This window comes from Myodes glareolus, chromosome 12 (assembly GCF_982192425.1).
Source record: "Myodes glareolus chromosome 12, mMyoGla1.1, whole genome shotgun sequence".
NCBI lineage: Eukaryota > Metazoa > Chordata > Mammalia > Rodentia > Cricetidae > Myodes > Myodes glareolus.
Window position 1 is genome coordinate 21,279,137 of NC_142037.1, and position 26,589 is coordinate 21,305,725.

At 37.4% G+C, this 26,589-nt stretch overlaps 1 protein-coding gene across 1 annotated transcript in view; it reads left to right on the forward strand.

Annotated features, from left to right (window-relative positions):
* Positions 1-26,589, forward strand: part of Rnf17 (ring finger protein 17) — a 122,918-nt gene that overhangs the window by 66,603 nt on the left and 29,726 nt on the right. Inside the window, exons 15-25 of the mRNA XM_048441996.3 lie at positions 2,176-2,366; positions 4,192-4,330; positions 8,227-8,380; positions 11,961-12,076; positions 14,149-14,266; positions 15,986-16,103; positions 19,744-19,971; positions 20,822-20,972; positions 21,105-21,223; positions 22,557-22,647; positions 23,685-23,800. Coding sequence (XP_048297953.2) covers positions 2,176-2,366; positions 4,192-4,330; positions 8,227-8,380; positions 11,961-12,076; positions 14,149-14,266; positions 15,986-16,103; positions 19,744-19,971; positions 20,822-20,972; positions 21,105-21,223; positions 22,557-22,647; positions 23,685-23,800 — 1,541 coding nt within the window. The remainder of the gene's footprint in view (positions 1-2,175; positions 2,367-4,191; positions 4,331-8,226; positions 8,381-11,960; positions 12,077-14,148; positions 14,267-15,985; positions 16,104-19,743; positions 19,972-20,821; positions 20,973-21,104; positions 21,224-22,556; positions 22,648-23,684; positions 23,801-26,589) is intronic.

Genomic DNA, 26,589 nt, shown 5'->3' on the forward strand with positions numbered 1-26,589 from the left:
AGATAGCAGACTCTTGAGTCTGGTTGTTGGCTCCATTCTATTTTAAATTATTTGTGAATCTTTTTTTAAGAAATCCTAGGAGATTGGAATTGTATATGAAAGTATATGTGAGGCAGTTCTTCTGTTGTGAGGTCTATAAAAGCAGAAGTCTGTGTCTTTGTTCATCAGAGTATTTCCAACTCCTAGCTCCTCTTCTACCACATAGTAGGTATTCAACAATGTTGAGCAGAATAAATGAATGAATGAATTTTTTTAGTTTGGTTTTTCAAGACAGGGTTTCTCAGTATAGCCCTAGCCATCCTAGAACTCACTCTGTATCCCAGGCTAGCCTTGAACTCAGTAATCCACCTGCCTCTGCCTCCTAAATCCTACGTTAAAGGCATGCACCACCACAGCCCAGCTTTGAGTTTGTTTTGTTTTGTTTTAAGTAAAATGAGGCTAGAAAGATGGCTCAGCAGTTCAAAGCACCTGTGGAGGACTAGAGTTCAGTTTCTAGCAGCTCATCAGACTGTTTTTCTGTTGTTGTTTCTGTTTTGTTTTGAGTAATATAGGATTTCACATGGCCAAGGCTGGCCTCAAACTCCTACACAGCCGGGATGACCTTAAAATTCTAGCTTCCTGCGTCTACCTTCTGACTGTTAATTACACTGAAACTCAACTTGGGATACAAGCCATTTCCTCCAGGAAGATGGGTTCTACAGATAGGCTACCTGTAACAGCTTAAGGGCCTAAAGGTCTGGCTTGGTCTCAGGCATACAGATAACATAGAGGTCATCTGGGCTATTAGCCACCTCTGATCCTGGTTGTGGGAATTTAGGGATCCTCTGGCAATAAGGGTCATTTAGATTAATAGCCACCTCTGGTCTATTGACCAGAGCTTGATATGGCGTGGTCTAACAGATAACACAAATCCCCAGGTAGTTAATTTTCAATTCTCCTTTTTCTGGATGGAAAAAGAGGGTTTTGTTGTTGTTGTTTGTTTGCTTGCTTGCTTACTTGCTTTTAGCATTTTTTAATTGATTTTTATTGAGCTCTACATTTTTCTCTGTTCCCCTCCGTGCCTCTTCCCTGGTCTTCAACCCTCTCCCAAGGTCCCTATGCTCCCAATTTACTCAGATCTTGTCTTTTTCTACTTCCCATGTAGATTAGATCTATGTAAGTCTCTCTTAGGGTCCTCATTGTTGTCTAGGTTCTCTGGGATTGTGATTTGTGGGCTGGTTTTCTTTGTTTTATGTTTAAAAATCACTTATGAGTGAGTACATGTGATAATTGTTTTTCTATGTCTGGGTTACTGCACGCAAAATGATGTTTTCTAGCTCCATCCATTTGTCTGCAAAATTCAAGATTTAGTTATTTTTTTTCTGCTGTGTAGTACTCCATTGTGTAAATAAATGTACCACATTTTCCTTATCCATTCTTCGGTCGAGAGGCATTTAGGTTCTTTCCAGGTTCTGACTATGTGCTGAAAAAGAGGTTTATTATCTCCCCCATTGGAAAGACAATCCTATGTGCTTAACATTCCTGGTTTTTTTGGAGATCTGTGGGCACAAGGATCTTTGTGCTATGCTACCAATATTTAGTGTCCCTTATTTAGTCTCTTATACTGTTACAGTACTGTGGTCTTAAACTCAGAATTCAGAATTAACTTTTGAAGTTTTGTAATTTAAGTGGAAAATTCATATTCAACATATTGTATTTTTAAGTCATTATAATTTTCATTAATATTTTTGTAGACATATTTTATGTTTATGAATGTTTGGCCTCCATGTATGTAAGTGTTCCCCTATATGTATGTAACAGATTCCCCTGGAACTAGAGTTACAGATGGTTATGACCCACCATGTGGGGACTGGGAATCGAACCCTAGTTGCAAGAGCAGCAAGTACTCCATATCATTGAGCCTTTCTCCAACCCCCAGTTATCATTTACTATTCTAAAGTGACTTACAAACTTGTAGCTATCTTAAGGTTGTATCTGTAGATTATAGTATGTCAGTATTGTGCGTATATACACTACTCTTGGTTTATGATCTCAGCTGTTTCCTAAATGCATGATTGGTTCAGTGTCTTTACTTAAAGTTGCAGGTGTGCTGGTGTTAAACTTCATCCAACACTGTAACATTAGACCTAACTGTAATTACTAACTACTTTGGAATTTTATATTTTCTTCCCATAGAGTGAAGGCTGGGAAAAGGAAGCAAAAGTAGAATTTTTGAAAATGGTAAATAACAAGGCTGTTTTGATGAAAATTTTTGGAGAAGAAGATGATGTGCTTATTGTAGATCTGCAGAAACCACCAACAAATAAAATCAGCAGCGATATGCCTGTGTCTCTCAGAGATGCATTGGTTTTTATGGAACTAGCAAGGTAAGTAACTTGTTAAACTTAAATGTTCTTCAAGATTGAAGTTATATGAACTTGAGAGATGGTGCAGCAGTTAAAAGCATAAGCTGCTCTTGTAGAATACATACAGTTTGGTTCCCAGCACCCACAAGGCAGCTCAGAATTATCTGTAACTCCTGTGCCTCCTTCTACTCTCTACAGACAACAGACACACATGTGGTACATATGCATACCTGCAGGCAGAATAATCAGAAACATAAAAGTAGATTATAGCTATAAATAGGAAAAGAAAGGTTTTAAGAATAAAGAAATCTGACCTAGGCATATAACTCACTTGTTAGAGTGTCTGCCTAGCATGCACAAAGCCCTGGGTTCAATCCCTAGCACTATATGAACTAGTCACGGTGGCCATTCTGATAACCCTAGTACTTTACCTAGGATGTGAAGGCAGGAAGATCAGAAATACAGAGTCATCCTTAGCTACATAGCAAGTTCAAAGCCAGGATTGACTACATGAGCCCCTGACTCAAATAGTGATGATTAAATAAATAAATAAATAAATGAAAATCATGTGCTCATGCTGGCAAGGTGGCTCGGTGTTTAAGACTATGTGCTGTTTTTACAGAGGACCCTGGTTCCAGCACCCACATGGTGACTTACAACCATCTGTAACTTCAGTTGCAGGGGATCTAATTCTTCTTTCTGGTCTCTGAGGGAACCAGGCATGCATGTGGTGTACATACATGCTTACAGATCATACATTCATACACATTTATTGTGGCCTTTAAACTGAACTTTAGTGGTTTCAAAACATTGCTATCATGTTTTCTAAGTACAGTTACCTGTGAAAATTGACTTTAGTATAGTTTAAGAAATTAGGGCAAAGCTGAGAAAATGGTTCAGTGGTTATGTAAAAGTGCTTGCCACTCAAACTTCTGGGACTGAGTTCTAATCCCCAGACCCACATAAAAATACCTCTGGACACACAGCACAAGCATCCAATCTCAGTGCTCCTGTGGAGATGGGAGGGAGGCAGAGGCAGGAGAAGCCCTGGGAGCTCAAGGGCCAGCTAGCCTGACCTACACCGCAAGAGAATGGAGATGTTGTGTCAAACAAGGTGAAAAACTAAAACTTATACCTGAGGTTGTTCTCTGACCTCCACATGTGCGCCATGAATGCCCTCATTTTACACATACCTTCACACACACACACACACACACACACACACACGGTAAATAAAAATAGAAAATGTGTATAGATACTAAACATATTTTGAGTTTTGTCAACTTTATAAGAATCTATTAAGAGTTCCAAGAATTGTAATTTAGCTGTTCCTGCCTTAAATTATTTAGCCTTTGGGATGGGTTCATGATCACTAATCTAATTAATGTCTGAATCTAACATAGATACTTAGCATTTCCCTTTTTGTTTGTTTCACATAAACCAAAATTAAGTTGATGTAAGTAACTATGGAGACAGTAGAAGGTTCTAACTCTCTGTCCTGTGTGACTAGATAAGTCCAGAAATGACCCACATAGGTTTCCTTTAGAAAAATAAAGGAGCATTGAGACTAGGAAAGGCCACAGAGATTCCACTGACCTCACCTGGGCACCACAGTCCACAGCAATCATGAAATGCTTTTGACCAGTTCAGTTTTGGCAGTTTTGGGGCTGCCAAAATGCATAAATCTCAGCCTTTATTATTGAACTCCTCTTCATCTAGGCTGAGTAAGTGGAAACCATGCCAAGAAATTTAAGTTAAAAGAGAGCATTGAAAGTGGTAAATAAGCCAGTGTTTTGTACAGGCCAAAAACCTTTATAAGAATGGCTTTGCTTATGCTTTTAATTAGGTTTAGGTCACAATCACCAAGAAGTCACAGTGAAAATAATACTTTATGCTACCATCCACCCATTTTACCTGAAGAGACGACAGAAGTTTCAGTCATGGTTTGCCATATAAATAGCCCTACTGATTTTTACCTTCAGTTGGTAAGTATATGTTCTTTTAAGAGTTTTGTTTTGTTTTGTTTGTTTTTTTCCCAGAGCTGAGGACCAAACCCAAGGCCTTGTACTTGCTAGGCAAGTGCTCTACCACTGAGCTAAATCCCCAACCCTTAGATTTTTAAATAGAAATGTTTAACAGGAGTGAATAAAAATTAGCTAAACAATTCTTCATTTAAATTTCTTTGGAGCTACACTTTTACAGTTTACAGGATTTATGGCAAATTCAAAATCTCTTTCTCCTACAAGTTAGTCAAACAATGGTAGGCAAGGACAGGAACTGTACTTACTGTGAATGATTTTGCTACCTTATAGACTCAAGAGACGAGAAAAACTGCTTCCAGCCACAAATATCTAAGAACTGTTAGTACCAACTTCAGAGTAGATTAAAGACTTTTCAGATTAAGTTTGGGATGTGTTATTGATCAATTAGTTTAGATATCAGATAAAATACCAGGCTTATCATTGACCTCTCATTGCTTTACAGGAGTTACCACGTATAAAAACCTTATGCTGCTGGGCGGTGGTGGTGCACACCTTTAATCCCAGCATTCGGGAGGCAGAGCCAGGCCTGTGAGTTCTAGGCCAGCCTGGTCTTCAGAACTAGTGCCGGGACAGGCTCCAAAGCTACACAGAAAAACTTTGTCTCAACAAAAAACAAACAAACACCTTTTTTCTTTGTGTGAATCACAGAATACTAAGATGGGGCCTGAAGACTGCCTTAGCATTTAAGAGTACTGGTTGTTCTTCCAGGAACCCACATGTTGGCTCACAACTGTCAGTAATTCTGGCCTTTAATAATTTTAAACATGCAAGTGGTGCACAAGCATGCACCCAGGCAAAACACTTAATACACATATAAATAAAATAAATACCTTGATAAAGATGTTACTGTTCCTATTTGGTGTGGAGTCTGACCACAGGAATAAAGCATCTTGTTGATGGCCACACAGCTCTGAAAGGGTCCAGCCAGGCCTGAGCTAGGCCATGTTGCTTCAGAGCCTGTTATCTCCAGTGTAGCACCACACTTGCCGGTTGCCTGGATGATTAGCAGAAGTTTCTAACCTTGTAATAAGTTAGGACAGGCATTTTTTTCTTCCAATGTCTTTTTATTTGGGTAAATATGCATAATAATTTAACATTCTTAATTAAAATATTTTGAGAACTTCATAATTGAGTACTATATTTACATAATTTCCACTCTTCGCTCTACCCACTCTACAATAGTCCCTGAGCCTTAAGGGACTTAAGAGAATGTGTTGTAGGTATATTACAGTTGAAAGGATGTTTAAAAAAACCATAGGAAAATATATTACTTTATTATTTTACACACACACATACACACGCCTGCATGCATGCATGCACACACACATACACACATGCTTGTGAATTTTCACCATTTGGAGTGAAAATACCACCCTAAGAGCCATAAATTATCCTAACAAAAACTGCTATGCTAGGCAAAAAAAAGATAGGGTTTGTGATTTTACTGCATTCTTGAATAAAATAGGTTTCTTTTATTAAACAAGGCTATTTTATATGGCATGAAGGTATTGTTTCTAAAATTATGTATTTCTCTCTCCCCTAATCAAGGGTATTTGATTAGTTCTCAAAATGCCAGTTATTAATGTTAAGAAAATTTGTTTGGTTGGTTTTTTTTTTTTAGACAAAATCTTGCTATTTGTCCTTGGCCTGGAACTCAGTATACAGACCAGGCTGTCCTCAAACTCATAGAGATCTGCCTGCCTCTGCTTCACGAGTGCTGGGGTTACCTATTGCATTTTGATTTAAGAGAGAATTTCCAATTTGTTTTAAAACTGTTAGATAAATTATACGAAATTTAATTATACATGAATTTTAGCATACTAATAGTGAGTTGTAAGTATTATATCTTCCCATGTGTTGTAGCATGAATGTACAAAATCACCAGTAAAAGTTAAGCAAAATGATTTGGCTGAAATCTGTCAAACCTTTGGATATAATAGTCACTTTGGGGGAAATACAGTGGTTATACTCTACCCAGTAGCATAAGAAAAATGCTGGCAAGATGGGTCATCGAGTAAAACACAAACAAACAAAAATAACAACAGTAAAAACTTGCTGCCGAGCTTAACAACCTGAGATAGGTCTGGATAGATATGGTAGGAGAGAATTGATTTCTGCAAGTTGTTCAGCCTCCACAGGAATGGTGTACTACATGCACCCACACATACATAAATGTGATTTTAAAGATTTTTAGTAGTGTAAGGATGTAACCACATTGTGGTAGTTTGAATGTAATATTGCCCCCATAATCTCATAGGGAGTAACTATTAGAAGGTGTGGCTTTGTAGGTTGGGTGTGGCCTTGTTAGAGGAAGTGTGTCACTGTGGGGTGGACTTTAAGGTTTCCTATGCTCAGAATATGACCCAGTGAGTCAGTCGACTTCCTGTTGCCTGCAAAGTGTAGGACTCTCAGCTATATCCATACCACATCTGCCTGCATGGGCATCATGCTCTCTGCCATGATAATAATGGACTAAACCTCTGAAACTTGTAAGTGAGCCACGCCAATTAAATGTTTTCTAAGAGTTGCAATGGTCATAGAATCTCTTCACAGCAATGGTTAACCCTAACTAACACATATAAACCCAAAAGGTAGAAAATTCTACAGAAAAGGAGGCACTGATTTATATATATTAAAACAATAGTTTCTCATTCTACATACCAATCCCAGTTCCCATTCCCTCTCCTCTTCCTGCTTTGATTTTTTTTTAATGGTGTAAATGTGGAGATCAAAGGATAACTTGCCAGAATTGGTTCTCTCCTCCCACCATATGGATCACAAAAAAATAGGTTGGCAGACTTGGCAGTATATACTTTTGCCTGCTGAGCCATCTCATTGGCCCATAAGAGGTTAGTTTTTCAAAATGTATTTTTATTATTTTAATTTTATGTATGTGGGGTATGCTTATAAGTGCAAGTAGTGGGAGAGGCCAGAAGCTATGAATCCTACTGAATTTGGAAGCCCTCTGACATGGCTGCCAGAACAGAACTTGGGGCCTCTACAAGAGCAGCATGTACTCTTAACCACTGAGCCATCTCTCTAGCCCCCACCCTGGAAAAGTTATTCTTAAAAGATGTGCTAACCTCTATAGTTAGCTTATGAATTCCTGAGATAACTGCCAGAAACATTATATAATCTTAATACATAATCATTCAGATCATTTAGAGAAAATTAAATATGGCCTAGAAACATTAGTAGGAAAGGAACGTTTACTGAAGTAAACTGAGAATTGGTGAAAATGCTGCTCACTAAATTGTGCATCCAGTGAGCTGGAGAGATAATGCAGTGGTTAAGAGCACTGGCTGGTTTTTTTAGAAGGCCAAGATTCAGTTTCTAGTACCCACATGGTGACTCACAAACATCTGTAATGCCAATTCCAGGAGCTTCTGATGCCCTCTCCTGCTTCCCATGGGTATCATGTATGCATGCGGTACACAGACATTCATCCAGGCACAACACCCATACACATAATATAAAAATCTTTAAATTTTATATACAGTATGACTTAGTTCTATTAAAAAACAAAAGTGTATACATGCAGACATGTCTAGATGAACATGAAGGAAGAAGTTACCTTGTACACAGACATGTCTAGATGAACATGCAGGAAGAAATTACCTTACTGAATAGAATTTTAGTTTTGTTACATCTACACATAATAATTTTATACTTATTCTGAAAGTCTCAAAAATAAATTACACAATGCCTACCTGGTTGATAGATCTATATTAAATGTCAGGTTTAAAGTTTATGAATTTCTGAGGAGTGCCTATAATAAATTCAACATTTGAGTTTTCATTTTCTATGAAGCTACAGTGCCACATCCCTTTCTTTCTCAGATGGAGAACCTGGACTTTTTATCTCTTTTAAAGACAATTGAGGAATTCTATAAAGGAGAAGATGGAGAAAATCTAAAAATCCTTTGTCCTGTTCAAGATCAAGCATGTGTAGCAAAATTTGAAGATGGAATCTGGTATCGTGCAAAAGTCATCGGTAGGAAACTGCATGTTGTTTCCACAGGGAAATGTCGTGTTAAGGGCTAGCGTCAGCTGAGCTGTTAGAAAGTAAGCCGTGGAGGTGGTGTTACCTTCTCTTGCCCTGTGCCCTGTCATGTGTCTTTAGAAGGCAGTGGTAATATTAAGAGGTGAGTCCTGGCTACTGGAATTTGATTTGCTTGGTTAGAAATTAATCACCAGTAGATGACACAGAGCAGCAAAAACATTCTTGAAAGTCGGCTGTTTCTACCTTTATCTCTGTTTCTTGCTATTTTTTGTTTGCTTATTTGTTCAGGTACGAATCTTTTAACTTCTTTCTGAATTGTTTTATTACTTAATTTTCCTAGGGAAATTGTTTTATTATTTAATTTTCCCTTTCTTTCTGTACATTTTTTACATTCTCCTTAAGTAATTGAATCTAGCTCACAAATAATAGAATTAGAGCCCGGCATGATAGCTCATACCTATAATTCCAGCACTTAGAAAGCATAAAGAGGAGAATCACTTCAAAGTCATCCTCAGCTACATAGCAAGTTCAATGCTAACCTGAACTGTATGACTGTATCGCATGTCTCAGAAACAGCAGCAAGAACATTACAAAACGAAATGATAAAAAGTTAAAGTAAAGCCAGGTGTTATGGTCCTGTCTGTAATCTTAGCTGCTGTGAAAGCTAGGGTAGAAGGACTGAAAGTCCATGGTCTAAGTGATTTATCTAAAACCATAACTCAGGATGAAATAGTAAAATGATCTGTGAATATAGATAAACAATACAGCATTGGCCTAGCATGTGTCATGTCTTTGCTTCAATTTCCAATAGCAAAAAAATATATTAAATATAAACAAGGATTGGATATTTGAAGGTACTAGCAAGAAATAGAGAATAAGTATGTTTGTTACTCCCTACCTATGTCTATGAGAGAACAATTATGTATGAAGCTATTGGGTTTCAGAAGTTAGATATACCATGGGCAGTTTAGTCCAGGACAATATGTGCTGGGTTTGGTTTGGTTTGGTTTGGTTTGGTTTGGTTTGGTTTTGCTTCAATAAAATACATGTCAAGACCTGGTCCTCAGTGCAGCAGTATTGGAAGGTAGAACCTAGCAGGAAATTTTTTGGGTCATGAGAGCAGAACTTTTCTTGGAAGAGTGAACTCTTGCTCTGGATTAATTTCCAAGAGAGTGGGTGATTTCCAACGAGGCTGCCTCTCATTCCCTCTTTCACATGCACCCACTTGCCCTCCCACTTTCCACCATGAGTTGAACGTCCTTTCCAAAAACCAAGCAGACTGTAGCCATGTACCATGGTGTTGAACTTTTTCACCATCTCTCTGTACATTTTCTACATTCTCCTCAAGTCTACATAGCCTTTAATCCCAACTGGATTCTCTAGAACAGTGGGTCACATATGTGGTATAAACCAGTTTTTCCTTATAGGTCACACTGTCAGATACTCTGATAGCAAGAGAAAATGGAGTAGGTCCTGTTTGTTTGTAGTCATGTTTCTTTTTATTTAAAGGATTGAGTTTAGTTTGATACTGTTCAAAATGTTTTCCCTAATTAATCTAAGAACCTAAGTAGCTACTACTAAAACAGAGAATTTTAAATCTTATATAAAAATCATTTAATCCTCCAAATTAAGTTTTTTATCCTCGGTTATCATTGATTTTAATTCAGTCTGTGGTTAGTATCTTAAACAAACTAAAACATTTTCAGATACAGTTCTTTTAAATGTCTTTGTTTGTGTTGCTGTAACCAAATAGCACAGTCTGGGTTGCTTGTAAACAGTAGAAACATTGGTTACACTTCTGGAGTCCGAGAAGTCTAAGTCAGTGGTGGGTGTCTGGTCTCCCTGTTTCTAAGAGTTAGCCTTGCTGCATCTTTCAGGCAGCACAAATGCCATTTCCATAAATGGCGGACGGGTGAAAATGAGTGAGTGTTTTCTTCATTTAGCCATTTTACAAGGGCCCCTAGTCCCGTACTGTAGAGCACAGACCTTATAACTCAGTCATTTCTTTTGTTACATTAGGAATTAAGCTTCAACATGAATTTTGGAGGAAACAAAACTATTTAAACCATATGAGTAAAGATACCAGTGCAACTTTTTTAACAAATACATGTGGAATACATGTGAATTAAAAGAAAATTTTTAAGTCTTGGCAACTACTTTTAAAATTAGAATTGCTAGCTTCAAATCGTTTATTTGTTGAACAGTGGACTCTTTTAAGTAGTGATGTTAGAGACAGGTTCAGTCTTCATGGCAACTTTGAAGGTAGAATGAGTATTTATATATGACTCCTTGGTTTTGCCTTCCTGCATCTTCCAGCTTTGCTGGATGTCACACTGAAGGCTGTACATGGTAACAAGTTTGTTTGGTTTGCTTTGATTTCCTAGTGTCTGTTACATTTGCAGTTTTATCTCCTCCTCAAATACAGTTCTTTGTAATTCTTGCAATTGGGTGGGAAGTGGTTTTGTTTTATCTGTCATTTCTTCTTAAAATCTTAAATGCTTCTCTCAAGGCTTCAGTTACAGATATTATTTGCTTATTTGTCACTACGTAAGATGTGTTAGATCGCTTTACAGCTCTTTTATCCTCACTTCTCCCCATGCTTGTATCACTCTTTTAAAGTTCTTCTCTATAGATACTTTCATTACTAAACCGTAAAATAAACTCTAATTCTAGGTTGATCATTATGACAGATTTTCACTTGCATTATTTTCTTTTACTTTATACATTTTCCTAATACCTCAAAAATTTTTGTATGATTAAGCCTTTAGGATAATCTTAGTTTTGTTTTATCTTTAAACCATGGAAGCATTCTTCCATTTTTTTTTCCCTCACTGATAGTGCTTAGTCTCTAAGATTGCTACACATTTGTTCTGAGACTTCATGTCACCTGACAGTACACTTCATTGTTCCTCTGTATGAGAGCCCCTGTTTCCTGTGTTTATCATTTTTAACTACTCCTGTTTTGGTGCTGCCATCCTCCATTGCTTTACTCAGAAAAAAATGAAAAAAAAATCAATAAGAAATAAATGTGGATTTGGATAAAGAAAAAAACACTGTTGGTTAAACTTCATGCCATAGCCTTCTACAATTTAGAACTACATCTCAATCAGAGTCTTAAGGAGTAAAAAATCATGATGCTGAAAGAATTGAGACTTTTAACCTAGGGGTGCATGTAGGAGACTGGGAGATTTCTCCACCACCTCAGCCATCATGGATGTTTGCTATCACAGACTAACTTCTACAAGCGTCATTTTGGGTTCTGGTGCTGTGCCACCTCTCCACATCTTCTAAACAGTCAGTGATACTGGATTCCTTCCTCTGTTGTAGTGATATGTTACTGCATTCATCTTTCCGCTTAAAAATGATAACAAGTTTAATAGCCCTGTATGTATGTATGTATGCTCAGGAAATCTAAAGCTTTGGCCGTCCACTTGGGGTGATTTCATATGAGTCAGTTTATCCTTATTCAAGTTTCTGCATAATCGAGCTTCCCAAAGTTTTCCTTATAGCCCAGACCAGACAACAGAGAGATCCTGTACGTTTGTGATTTCTAACTTCATAACTTTTAAAGGATTGCCTGGACATCGAGAAGTAGAAGTCAAATATGTGGACTTTGGTAATACTGCAAAAATAACACTTAAAGATATGCGGAAAATAAAGGATGAGTTTCTGGACCCCCCAGAGAAGGTAATTTACCTGTTTCAAACACTACAGCTAGAATATTAACCCAATATAAAATAGAAGTTTTTTTGTACGTAGAAATGCCATGTTAATGTCTATTTTTACCTATAAACAGTTTCTGATATAAGAACTACAGATTAAGTGCTGCTTTATAGATAAAATACTCTTTAAGAAACACTGTATGGAGCTAGAAGGTAGAATACTTGCCTAGCGTGTACAAGGCCCTGAGTTCAATCCAAAACTCTGTAGTAGTAATAATAATAGATATATGTTGCCAAATAAGTATAAACATTTAATATATTTCAGTCATAAGCACCTACTGGTGTGGAGCTATTTATTCACCCTTATGAGCTATCTTTTCATGTGCTAAGAGTTTCAGTTTCTTGACGCATTGAGTGATAAAGCTCATTTCAGAAATACTTTGCCGCTGTTTAATTATTGTTTTAGTAGTCAAAGATCTACAATAGAAAGAAATGTGAGCAAATATATAAAATACTTAACCATAATCTCTGAGGAGTAGGATAAGAAGGAGGCTTACTTCTAATTTATATTCTCTTGTTATTGAATTTTTTAAGATGTCTTTTTTTAAAAAATTTATGTCACTTTATTCACTTTTAAAATGTATTATTTTATTTTTCTTTTATGTGTATGTGAACATACACATAGGCCATAGCATTCGTACAGTTAGAAGGACAAGTTGTGGAAATTGGTTCTCTGCTTCCATTATGTTAGCTCCAGGAATGGGACTCAGGTTTTCTGACTTGGGAACATATACCCTTAACTGTGGAGCCATCTCAGCAACACAGGCTGGTTTTTTTTTTTTAATATGAAGTATCATAAAAAGAATCTAGAAAATACAGATGAGCAAAAAGAAGTGAATCACTCAAGAATATTCAGTGAGGCTGGGGAGATGGCTCAGTTGTTTAGAACACTGGCTGCTCTTCCAAGAACCCTGGTTTGATTCCCAGAACCCACATGGCAGCTCACGGTCATCTGTAACTCCAGTCTCAGGGCTTCTGATTCCCCGCATGGTCTCTGTGGGCATGAGGAATGCATGTGATGCACAAACATGCAGGAAAAATACATACATTGCATAAATAAATATTTTACAATATATTCAACTTTTTAACCAGGCATAGTGACACATACCTATAATCTCAGCATCCAAGAAGAGGTAGACAGATCTCTGAGTTCAAGACCAGCCTGATCTATATACCAAGTTCTGTATGAGCCAGAGTTACATGATAGGACCCTGTCTCAAAAAAGCAAACCAAAAATATTCAGTGTTTTTAATATATGTTCTTGTGGGATACATCTTTCACAGTGATTTTTTTTGAGACAGTTTTACTGTCTTACTGTAGAGCTCTGACTGACCTGGCACTAGCCATGTAGACCAGGATGGCCTCAACTCACAAATGAGTTACCTGCCTCTGCCTCCCAGGTTTTGAAATTAAAGGTGTGAGCTGCCATGTCCATCCATCTTTCACATTTTTAACAGTTCTAGAATGAATATAAATTGTCCTGTATGTCTGCATTTCTCTTTACAATATATCATAAATGTCTTGCTTTTAAATGAATGCTTATCATTCTTGTATATGAATTGTAATAATTTCATTCAACCAAGTAGTTAATTCTGATTATTTTAATTTATAAAGTTATGGGTACTTCACATAGTCCATGAATTCTAAATAGTTTGAATTAGAGGGGGTTTTTTTTAGGGTTTTACTTGATTTGGTTTAGGGATTTATTTATTTATGTATCTATTTCGAGTTCTGGAGTTAGAATCTAGGACCTCAAGCATGCTTTTCTAGTGTTGTGCCAACCAAGCTATGGAAATATTAGATTTCTATCTTTATGTAAAACTTTGAAATAACTAGGAATTAAGATATATGTATATGTATATATTTTTTCCCTCGAGACAGGCTTTTGGAGCCTGTCCTGGAACTCACTCTGTAGACCAGGCTGGCTTCAAACTGGCAGAGACCTGCCTGTCTTGAGATGGTTCAGCTGTTGAAGGTTAGACTCACTACCAAAAATATAAGTTCATATTCTTAATAGTGGAATTTCATTTGATACAGGCAATTAAATGTAAGCTGGCATATATTGAACCAAGTAAAAGAACACAGTGGTCCAAAAAGGCTAAAGAAAAATTTGAAGAAAAGACTCAAGACAAATTTGTGGCATGTTCTGTTATTAGTAAGCTATTTCTATCTTTGTCTATTATTATTATTATTTAAATAAGATTAATATTATATAATAATGGTCATATCTTAGAATAAATTCAGTGTGCCTTGAATAGTAATAATGAGAAATAGCATTCATTTAGAATTAGGACTGGGGAATTCTTATCTCTGTTAAGCCTTGCAGTCAAAGCACATCAGGCAAAAAAAAATTCATACCATTAAAAACTAAAATCATCCTTATGATAGATAATGGTTTGCACCTTATAGTCTCTGCTACGTGAATTACTGGGGCCAGAGACTTGAGGCCAGTGTCAGCAACATAACCAGTTCCCTTTTAAAACAATGAAATCATCAAGCCACCTTTACTTTGGCCTTTTGCCAACATAAAGCCAGAAATTAGCTTATTTATCTGCATTTACTGGGTCTAAGGTTTAATCTTAAGCAAGTGAAGGGAGGCAGAACTTGGTGAGTAAATAGCTTTTGTTTGTTTACTTGGTTACTTGTTTTTTTTCCTTTAATTTGTCCCATGTGAATTCAGTTGTGGGTTCTCTCCATATTTTGAAAAAAGTTATTCCAGTTTTACATATTTTCAGGTCTACACCCCTAGATGACCACTAGCCCAGTTTTCTAACAAAAGTTCTGAAAATCAAAAGTTGGATGACTGAGCCTGTTTGAGTTGTTATTATGTGTGTGCTTTTATCTGAATTGGAGAGCCTTTGTCTCCTTTTCAGTAAGTACACATTCTGCTTCAAGACAGTAATGGCTGTGGTCTGCTTGCCCCACACTCCATTTTGAATATTTATTGTATACAGTGTGTGTGCATTCTTTAGATTGAAGAATTCTGAATCTCCAAACATATCTGTCTGGTCCTAAAGATTGTCAATAAGGAGATCTGAGTCTTAGACAAAAAATACACATACACACATGCATACACATACACAAACATACATACATACATACAAACAAACAGACAGACATGTATGTATGTATGTATGCAATTTTTATCTTTTCCAAATAATGAAATCTAACAGTGTTGGGTTTGGTGAGCCCTAGTATATGAAATACATAGCCGTGTTTATTTAAAGAAGATCTATAATGGTTTTTCAGCTCTGTCACAGTCACTGAATGAATCCAACTACCATGAGAGGATTCTGATTGTAGTGAAGAAGAGCTGAGTGAACTGCTGAAGGTTTAATAGCTTAAAAACGATGCAGTATCTCTGATAACTTTGTTGGTATAAGAAAATATTTAGAAGAAATGATTCAGTTGAAGAGAAATATAATTATAGAAATTGCAACCTTGGTGTATAGAATTTTACATCTGGCTTCTCTGAGATGAACAGCAAAGTCCTCCTAGTCCTCGAGCAAATTCTTCTGAGTTTGAAACAACTTTAACTTGGATAGCTGCTGCTTAATATTTGGATATAAAACCTCTGAAAATGTATCACTTTTTATAAATACAAAAATCTTAAACTGCTTTTGGTTAATTATAGAACAAATAGCACATGATAGCCTAATGTAAAATTTGTAGTACTCTCTACATGATGTACACTAAGGTAAATCACTGGCTTCAGAATACTGCTCTAACTCCTAGGAAAACTAGCATTCAGCCAGAAATCTCATGTGTGCAAAAGTCAGAAGTTGCTTCCAATTTCTAGAAGACAAATTTACTAATTTAGTGCACTTTGTAGCACAAATCTTTCCTTCCCAAACTAGTTTTAATGGTTTTATAGAGATTCTGGAAGACAATGTGCTCTTGGTTGAGCTTTTTGATTCTCGGGTTCCTGGAGCAGCTGCTGTTAGTATTAATGACCAACTTGTCAAAGAAGGCCTAGCGACATACGAAGCAGGGTAAGTGTTGGTACAGTATCACCTTAGTTCATAGGTAATGCTTTAATCACCAGAAGAAAAGGAATTTCTTGTTCCTGCATGAGAGAAAAGATGGTAGGGGAGATGGTTGGAGTCATTAGTCTGAGGAGGAGTAAAGCAGCCTGCTTTTCACTCCTAGGTGGAGTGAAAATCAAGAGAAGGGCTTCTTTAGATAAAGACTGCTTCTAAGATAAAGAGGCTGACATATTTCCAGGTGAAATCTGCTTAAGCGGCATCTTGGTTCTATTTAAGAAAATCAGAATGAGAAACAGCACTAAGGATAGTGGTAGAGTCTACATTCCCAATTTAAGAAACTTTTATTTTCCTGGGTTTGAAGGGTTATGTTAGGCCTAAGCTTTATTGTCCAAAGCAAGAAGAAGCCAGTGGTTGAGGTGATTTCAGGTGATCTCACAAGGGCAGAGTGGTGGTGATGGTGGGTGGGTAGTTTAAAGGTCAACTGAAAGAATTCTTCCACAAAGGAGACATGCAAAGAGGGCAGTCCCACCAGGGTCTTTTCAGAACCACCTATATGTAACCTTCAAGAAAGCCAACATTTGAACGCCTAATAGTATAAGCCAGAGAGACAATAACCTCCAACCAAGGCCTGCAGTGACTCCTACTAACAAGAATGACCTATTATCATGTTCTCCCTTTCACTGTTAAGTCTCATATGTGGAATACAAAGAAATGAAAGTAAACATTTAAAACTATATTGAAATTTTTCTTTTATATGCTAGGGTTTTGGGGGAGGCTGTCCATATTTGTGGATTATGCATGTATGCATGCATGCATGCACTTGTATATATGTACTTGTATATAAGTGTATACACATGGAGACCAGAGATAAAACCACAGGTGTCATTCCTCTGGAGCCAAGCAAATTTTTTATGGGACATTATTTTCCAGTGCTACCTGGGGCTCACATATTATGGTAGGCAGGCTGGCTGGCCAGTGAGACGCAGAGATCCTCTTGTCTCTGTTTCCTCAGTACTGGGATTCCAAGCATGTACCACCATGCCTGGTTTGTTTTTTTTTTGTTTTGTTTTGTTTTAATATAGGTGCTGGGAATCAAACTGAGGTCCTCAAGCTTGTATGGGAAACATTTTACCAACTGAGCTACATCTTCAGGCCCCAAAGCCCGGATTTCTTTAAGATGTATAGATAGCTAAGTGAATTTTAACAAATAGTTATATATCCATCAAGTTGTGCCCTGACCTCCATGCATGTACTATGGCATGTGCATGCCTACACACATATACCACATACACACAAATGTAAAACATAAAATTACAATATCTATGGTGAAATCCAGTGATGGACTCATAATTTAATGTTGTTATTGGGAAAGGATGTAAACTTTGGGAGGTTGGGACTAGTTGAAGGATGAAGTCACTGAGGATATAACTGTGAAGGCATATCTTGGCCCAGGGTCTTCTGTCTCTCTCTTTCCTAGCTACCTTGAGGTAAGCAGCCTCTGCCACACATTCCCCCTCATCCATGGTATTCTGTCTCATCTCAGGCCCACACAGTGGGTCCCACCAACCTTTGATCAAAACCTCTAGAAACAAGTCTTTCTTCCTTGTTAGTTTCTACTGGCTGTCCACCATGTGACAGAAAACCTATCAACAAAATCAGTTCATTTTACATGATAATGAAAATTTTACAAAGAAATGAATAGTGCAATTCTGTTACAGTAGTATCAAGAATGACATGTTTTAAGAAATTAACCAATATGCTGGTCAGTGGTGGTGCACACCTTTAATCCCAGCTCTTGGGAAGCAGAGGCAAGCAGATCTCTGAGTTTGAGGCCAGCCTGGTCTATAGTGAGTTTGAGGGCAGCCAAGGCTACACAGAGAAAACCTGTTTCAAAAGACAAAAAAAAAAAAGAAAAGGAAAGAAAGGAGAGAGAGAGAGAGAGAGAGAGAGAGAGAGAGAGAGAGAGAGAGAGAGTAGACAGAAAAATAAAAGAATTAACCAACATAGGGCTGGAAAGATGGCTTAGCAACTAAGAACACTGGCACTTCTTCCAGAGGTCCCAGGCTCAATTCTCAGCACCCACATGGTGTTCACAATCATCTGTAGCTCCAGTTCCAAGAGATCCATCACCCTTTTTTGACTTCTGTAGGCACTGCATTCACGTGGTGCACAAATATACTGGCAGACAAAACATCCAAGGCATAAAATAATTAACCAAAGTGGGTGGAAAACATATACAGAGAAATCAGAAGTTTTCTGAAAGATATTAAAGAAAATGTAAGTGGAAATTTACCCATGTTTATGGATTAGAGTATTTGATGCCATCAGTCCTACCCTAAATGAGCAAGAGATAATGATCTCTATCCAAATTCTAACAACAGTTTTTGCAGAAATAGGAAAATCTATGCTAAAATTCATATGGAAATTCAAAATAGTAAGTAGCCAGGACATTCCTGAAGAACCTAAAGGACATGTACATCCTAATTTCAAATCTTACTACAAAGTTAGAATAATCAAAACAGTATGGTATCAGCAAGTACATAAAGGAAATAAATTCATAAATCTGGTACTCAGAAGAGATGTGGTAGGTGATTTAAATGGGTCAGCAACATATAAATGATAAACAAGGAAAAATGAAGTTATCACATTAGTCCCTCAGGAAGATGAAACCCTGTGGGTTATCATGTATAGGAAAGGGACAAGAATGTCCTGAGGCAGGTAAACTAGAAGTAGATAATACTTGGAAGAGTAGCTGTATTAAATTCAGGTGGGAACTAAAAACTATCCATTAGGCAAGACCAAAACAAACAAAAGAACAGCACAGCAACAAGAAAAAACCTGTTACTGATCTATGAACCAGATCTCAGCTTACTGGGAAAGAAGATTTTTTCTTCATCTAGTTGTCTGTGGTTAAAATACAGTCTTTTGGGGTTTTATTGTTGTTTGTTTTTTCAAGAAGGTTTCTCAGTATAATGGCCCTGGCTGTCCTGGAACTCACCCTGTAGACCAGGTTGGCCTTGAAGTCACAGAGATCTGCCTCCCAAGTGCTGAGATTAAAAGCAAAATATATTCTGTTAAATGTAAAATACTTGAGTTGTTTCACTGAATGCGTTCTAATGGTAATTACATTTCTGTTTACAAACTGATACTTTTTACTGACAGATACTCTCTAGCCGAAGGTTGTGAAACTCAGAGTTGTTTTCTTTGTGAGCTGAAGTTGTGAGTAGGTTGGTAAATTAATTTATTGTTAAAGTTAAAAAGTTTGTGTTTAGAGCTGGGCTCTGGTGGCACACACCTTTAATTCCAGAATTCAGGAGGCAAAGGCAAGAGGATCTCTGTGAGTTCGAGGCTAGCCTGGTCTACAAGAGCTAGTTCCAGGACAGGTTCCAAAGCTACAGAGAAACCCTGTCATGAAAAAACTAAAAAACAAAACAAAACAAAACAGTTTGGGTTTAGCTTTGATTTTGTGTTTGCTTGTTTTGCTTTGGTGTTGGTGAAGCACTCTTTTTAAAGAAAAGTCAACTTTAGTAATTGCTATTGATATCAAAGTTTGGAAACAAAATTATAAATAAAACGTTCTTCTCTTAAAATAAGCAAATATTAATATCTTACTGACTATTGTTTGCCAACTTCTGTTATTTTTTAGATATACCCTCAAAGATAATTCTAAAAAGCATCTTGAAGTATGGGATCCTTCTCCTGAAGAAATCATTTCAAGTGAAATAAACAGCTTAAGTTCTCTGTCTGTAAAATCTCTACCTGATGAGAATTTCCAGGCCTTATATAACAAGGAACTGCCTGTGAATATATGTAATGTAATATCTCCTGAGAAGATTTATGTTCAGTGGTTATTAACAGAAAACTCACTTAATAGGTATAGCATACAATTATTAATCGGTATAACATACAGTTATTAATAGGTATAATAGACAATGAAAGTGAGTGCCTGTCATTTCATTCTTCTTATACTTTGATTCTAATATCTAGATGCCATAGTGTTTAATTTTTGAAAGTCATGAAATTATTTCAACTAAACTGACTCTAAATTCTTTTTTTAAAAGAAAAAGCATAACATCTAGGTTTTGGCTATTGTCATACTAGAATTTATGCCATGAGTACTTACTAAGTACCTTACTCCATGACAGCCTGTGTTAGTGTTGAGGATTCTTTGGATTCTTTGTTGGCATAGGGCTTAAACTATAGTCAAGAGAGACAATGAACAAATAAAACTTAGTGTGCGGATGATAAAAGAGTAATAAACAGAAATAAGATCTTTGAGAAGGAGAATGATTTTAAGATGTTTGAGGGTCTTTTCAAATGTGTCCTAAGCTAGGCACTAAGGAAGCAGAGACAGGCAGACCTCAAGGTCAGCCTGGAAAACACAGTTAGTTCCAGGTCAACCATAGCTACATAGTGTGACCCTCTCTCAAAAAATAAAAAACTTGGAACTGTACAAAATGGTGTATACCTGTGGGGAAGCTCACATTCTAAACTGCTATCAGTGTGTCTGGAAAGAGACTGGAGAGCAGCCCAGGGTTGTGTATGAGGAACCTTAATCTCAAGCAGAGGGAAGAATGAGTTCAAAGGCAGAGATGCTCTATACAGTCAAAGAAAGTTGTATCCAGATTGACCAGAGGGGAAGACTAAAGGGTTTTGGAAGAAAATATCTTGTCAGACAGATCGATAAGAAGTTATTTGAAATTAGAACATTTTGTATCTAACAGTTTGGAAGAGAAGATGACAGCCGCCTATGAGAACTCAGAATGGAAACCGGTTAGGTGGGAACGTGACATGCACTGTGCTGTTAAGGTCCCAGCTAAAAGTCAGTGGAGAAGAGGCCAGATTATCAGAATGGTCACGGACACATTGGTGGAGGTAAGTGTCATCGTGAAAATGCATTTTCACTTGTTCAGTGATTACTTACTTTAGTTCCTTTTATGCTTTACAACTCGAAAAAATTTCTTGAAATGTTGCCTTTCCCTAAATGTAAGTTTACTGTTCTCACAGGTCTTGCTGTATGATGTGGGTGTTGAACTAGTAGTGAGTATTCACTGTCTAAGAGAGCTTCAAGACAGTCTAAAGACCATGGGAAGATTGTCTCTAGAATGCTCACTTGTTGATATAAGGTAGTTTTTAACTAAGTAAATTAGGTTTCTCGTTATTATATATTATCATTTTAAATATTTTAGCATGGGTTTCTTGTCAGTTTTAATTAATACATTCTGAAACTTTCATACAATCTCATTAAGGGTATTTTGAGAGGGATGTTGAGATGTTTCTTCTGTGTCAGTGGTTCTTAACCTGTGGGTCGTGACCCCCCACAGGTGTTACATATTAGATATCTTGTGTATCAGATATTTATAATATGATTCATAACAGTAGCAAAGTTACAGTTATGAAGTAGCAATGAAATAATTCTATGGCGGGGGTCACCAAAACATGAGGAACTAACTGTATTAAAGGGTCACAGCATTAGGAAGGTTGAAAACCACTGCTCTGTATAGTCCTGGAACTTGCTCTGTAGACCAGAAATTCACCTGCCTCTGCCTCCTGAGTGCTGAAATTAAAGGTGTGCACCACCATGCCCAGATTCATTAAGGGTTCTAGGAAGAGGGAATAATAAATGTTTGAGCCTATAAATGTAATAACATTAAAGAAATAAAAGAAAGCTAAATAGAATTTAAACTGTTGAGAATAAAAAAAGCTTTGAGAAAAACTAAAGGCAGATGGAAATAGAATATGCTTCATAAGCTTCCAAGTATACAGGAAGATAGAAGTGTAAATTAGTAATAGTAGTAGGTGGTATAAAAGACCAACAGAAAGTAGAATCAGAAAACTGAAAAATCAACTGAATGTGATGTCCATACCTGCAAGTCTAGCGTTCAGGAACCTGAGGCAAGAGAATCTTAACACCCAAGAAGAGTCAGCATAAGTTTTGTAAACATCTCAGGAAAAAAGCTGGTAACAGTACAAGAAAAAAACATTAATTCATGAAAGACCTCAGAACTATATATCGAGAAAGTACATGGCTTATCTAAGAAAATCAATTCAGAATAGTGAACTCTCAGAGATAGTTGGTTTACAGAAGAAAGAAAAGCCTAATGTCATTGCTAGTGCTTTATAATAAAAATTATTAAGTAATGTATTTAAATACTTAAAGAAGATGGAAGATATAGGTTTTCTGTCCAGACAAACTTCAATGTAGCTGTAGAACAGACACACACACACACAATGTATAATATATATAATACAGAGATACATATATACATTAGCTCATATAAAAACGGGATAAAGGCAATGAAAGTGAGAAAGAAAATTATGTAAATAGCATAAATTCGTGTTCACACTTGTTTCTCACCATATGAGGGTTCAAACCATGCATGTTTTTATATTATTTCTAAGTATATCGGTACTTTGTGATACGCACTGTAATACAGATAGTTATTCCTTTTGCTTCAGACCAGCTGGTGGAAGTGACAGGTGGACAGCAACAGCCTGTGACTGTCTCTCACTGTACCTTACTGGAGCTATAGCAACCATAATCTTACAAGTAGGTACAATGTCCTGACTAGTTTTATGTCAACTTGACCAAGCTAGAGTCATCTGAAAGGAGCATTTTCTTAATTAGTGATTGATGGGGATGGCCCAACCCTAGTGGGTGGTGCCTCCCCTGGGCTGGTGGTCCTGGGTTCTATAAGAAAGCAGACTGAGCAAGCCATGAGGAGCAAGACAGCAAGCAGTGCTCTTCCATAGTCTCTGCATCGGCTCCTGCCTCCACATTCCTGCCCAGTTTTAGTTCTTGTCCTGACCTCTTTGACACAAGATAAACAATTATAACAGATATTTGCTTATTATTTCATTGAAGTTGTCATCTATTCTAAGTTTATTTTCAAAATATTTGGAATTTTTTCCAAACTATGTTGATTTTATGTTAAAGTAGCATACTTGTACATAATAACTTTGTGGCATGGTAGCATATAGTAATAATCCCAGAACTCAAGAGATAGGAGGAGTATCAAAAGTTTAATCCCTAGCAGGGCATGTTGATGTACTACTTTAATTCCAGCACTCTGGAGGCAGAGAAATCTCTGTGAGCTGGAGGACAGCCTGGTCTGCACAGCCAGTTCTAGGCCCGCCAGGTGCTGCATAGTGAGACTCTGTCTTAGAAATTAATTAATTGCTTAATTATATAGGGCAGGCAGTATAGGCGGGAAAGCCAGACAGGAAGTAGGGGTGGAGCAAAGAGACTGGGAGTATTCTGGAAGCAGAGTTCCCTCAGCATTCCTGTGCAGACCACTGAAGAGGCAGCATGTAACCTGCCCAGCTGAGAAAGGTACGGAGCCATGTGCTAACATAGATAAGGATAATGGGTTAATATAAGTTATAAGAGTTAACAAGAAGCCTGACCTAATGGGCCAATCAGTTTATAACCTTATGGAGTCCTGTGTGTAATTTCTGTTTGGGATTTGCCGGCTGTTGGGGTACCGGGCGGGACAGAAACCCCAACAAGCTGGCCCTCATGCTACAGAAATTCTTTTAAAAAATACTGCCTTGAGATTTCACTTTTTGTCTCATAAATCTTTTCAGGAAAACAGCACAACATGGCCATTACCTGTGAAAATTTTCTGCCGAGATGAAAAAGGAGAACGTGTTGATGTTTCTAAATATTTGATTAAAAAAGGTTTGGCTTTGAGAGAAAGAAGGTACAGACTTTTGAATAATTTTTTGACGTCAATTTCTGATGATGCTTCATAACTGCCTATGTAATCTTCTGTGGGTGTTTTCAAACCTTTGCTCTTAAAGATGATTTATAATCTAATTCCTAATGAGCTATCCCAGAAATAAATTGCTTATTTCTTTATTCACATGAATAAAACTCTTGCATACCAAAAACCAGCTTATTACATACTGGCTTTCAAGGGTACGTGTAGGCTTCTCAAGAGAAGCTTTGTCACTGGGGTCTTGGGAAGCTAGTTTTACAAGCATGTTAACACAGGGAGGATTACTTGTATGATAAGCTGGGGAAAGACAGAGAATCTGAATAAGAGGAGACCCCCAGAATAGGACATATCGCCCCCCCCCCCTTTTTTAAAAGATTTATTTATTATATATACACTGTCTGCAGGTATGGCCTGCAGGCCAGTAGAGTGCACCAGATCTCATTATTAATGATTGTGAGCCACCATGTAGTTGCTGGGAATTGAACTCAGGACCTCTGGAAGAACACCAGTGTTCTTAACCACTGAGCCATCTCTCCAGCCCGCATATTCCCTTTTTGTCCTTATGCATGGTTTTCCACATGTGCCGTGGCATCTGATCCATGATGGTAGAAACCCACAGTTTTGGAAGCTAATGGTTTGGAGCAAAGAGTAGTTATCAGTTTTCTCCAACAGCCATACTGGTTCCAGCTGGTTTGGACAGACTTATCTTTGCTGTCTGTGTGGTTGTTAAGCAGCTTTGGTTAGGCTGAAAGCTATCATGAACATCATAGCAGGAGGACTTGAAGAGGGGAGGAAGAGAGAAAGGACATAGAAAGTGAGAGCATGGAGACCCCATGGGCTGGAGTGATGGTTTAGTAGTTAAGAGTACAGGCTGCTCTTGAAAAGGACCTGGGTTCAGTTCCCAGCACCCGCACGGTGACTCACACCATCTGTAACTCCAATTCTAAAAGATCAGAAACCCTCTTCTGGTCTCTGAAGGCACAGACATACATGTAGTCAAAAGACCCATACACAAAATAAATCAATATTTTTAAAACAATGTCACAAATCATAGTAACATTAACAAATTAATTTACTAACCTGCTAAAAAAGAGTTATTTATAAATTACATTTGTAGCAGGAGCTGGATGGAAGTTGTTGAACACCTTTGAACAATAAATTATGTAGTTACCAAAAAAGGCAGAAGCATTTTATATGCTAATCCTGGGGTTCTTTATTTTTTGAATTTTCAAAACAACTTTTGTGAATAAACCATTATATTTAAATGAAAACTCGTGAGGTTGATTTTTGACACCAAAAAATATATTTTACAAAAATAAATATTTCAAGTACATTTGTAAGAGAGGGATGTTTAATTTAGTGTGAAACTGCATATATGTATATATACTCATGCATTTGTATCTGTATAGATTTATATATCTTAAAATCAGATTTAAGTATCATATGAGTTGATAAGTAACTTACAGGCCTTATTATCTGAATTAATCACTTTTTTCAACATAAAATAGGACACAAATTACATAAAGTGAATTATATAAAACCCTTGGGAAAACATGTCAGCTGGCCAGCACATGACAACACTGAAGGAACCCTTCCTTGTAAAGGATTAAAGAAGTGTCTGGGGGAGTCTTTCTGAGAGGAATCTAGGAGTTGTACCTGCTGCTTGACTGAGAGTTGGAATACGGGCAGGGGATGAGAAAAGAGGGCAGGGTTGGAGTTTTGTGTAGCTTCTGGGGAGGAAGGAAAAGGTATGACTGGAGGCAACTTGATAGGCTAGAGAAAATACAGAAGTCATATCCTCTTGAGCAGCAGCAATGGGTTTTCTAAAAAGCCATCTGAGGCCCTGAATATTCAGTTTACATCTTGGATTTTACCTGCAAAGGAGATACCAGCAGATATATAGATGCAAATAAAATAGATACAGGAACAGGTAGGTAGAGATACAGATACACATATACAAATGGATATAGATATAGATACATACAGACATAGATCTTTTTTGAGAACTTAAAAGTAACTTTTTTAGTTTTAGAATTGCTTGTTTATCTATCAGGGTAGCAGGGAGGAGGCCAAAAGATGAACAGAGAGGTTCAAGTAGGTTGGACAAGAGAATCTTAGCCCAGTGTTAGGGGTTTAAGGAGAGCTCAGCAGTTGTAAGACAGGGTGACGTTGACCAAAGTGGTGATTGAGGGTGCAGATAGCCTGAAAGATAGAGCTTTACATCGAAGTTAGCTTTCGATAAAAGGGTAGAAGAGATAAGCATCCCTGGATGGCATGAGAGAGGGAGAGAGAAGACACAAACACTAGCACATACAGAGCTTTCCAGAGCACATCTTACTTTTAAAACTTGCCCAGAATGGGTATCTGTTTTAGGGTTTCTATTGCTGTGATGAACAGATGAAACATCATGACCAAAAAGCAAGTTGGGAGGAAAGGGTTTGTTCAGCTGACACGCCACATCACAGTTCATCATTAAAGGAAGTCAGGACAGGAACTCAAACAGGGCAGGATCCTGATGCAGAGGCCATGGAGGAGTAGTGCTTACTGGCCTGCTCTCCATGGCTTACTCAGCCTTTTTTATAAAATCCAAGACCTCCTGCCTGGGGATAGCACCACCCACAATGGGCTAGATCCTGTCCCATCAATCACTAATTAAGAAAATGCCCTATAGGCCTGCCTATAGCCCTTTCTTATGGGAGGCATTTTCTTAGTTGAGGTTCCCTCCTCTCAGATGACTTTAGATTGTGTCAAGTTGACAAACTATCCAGCAC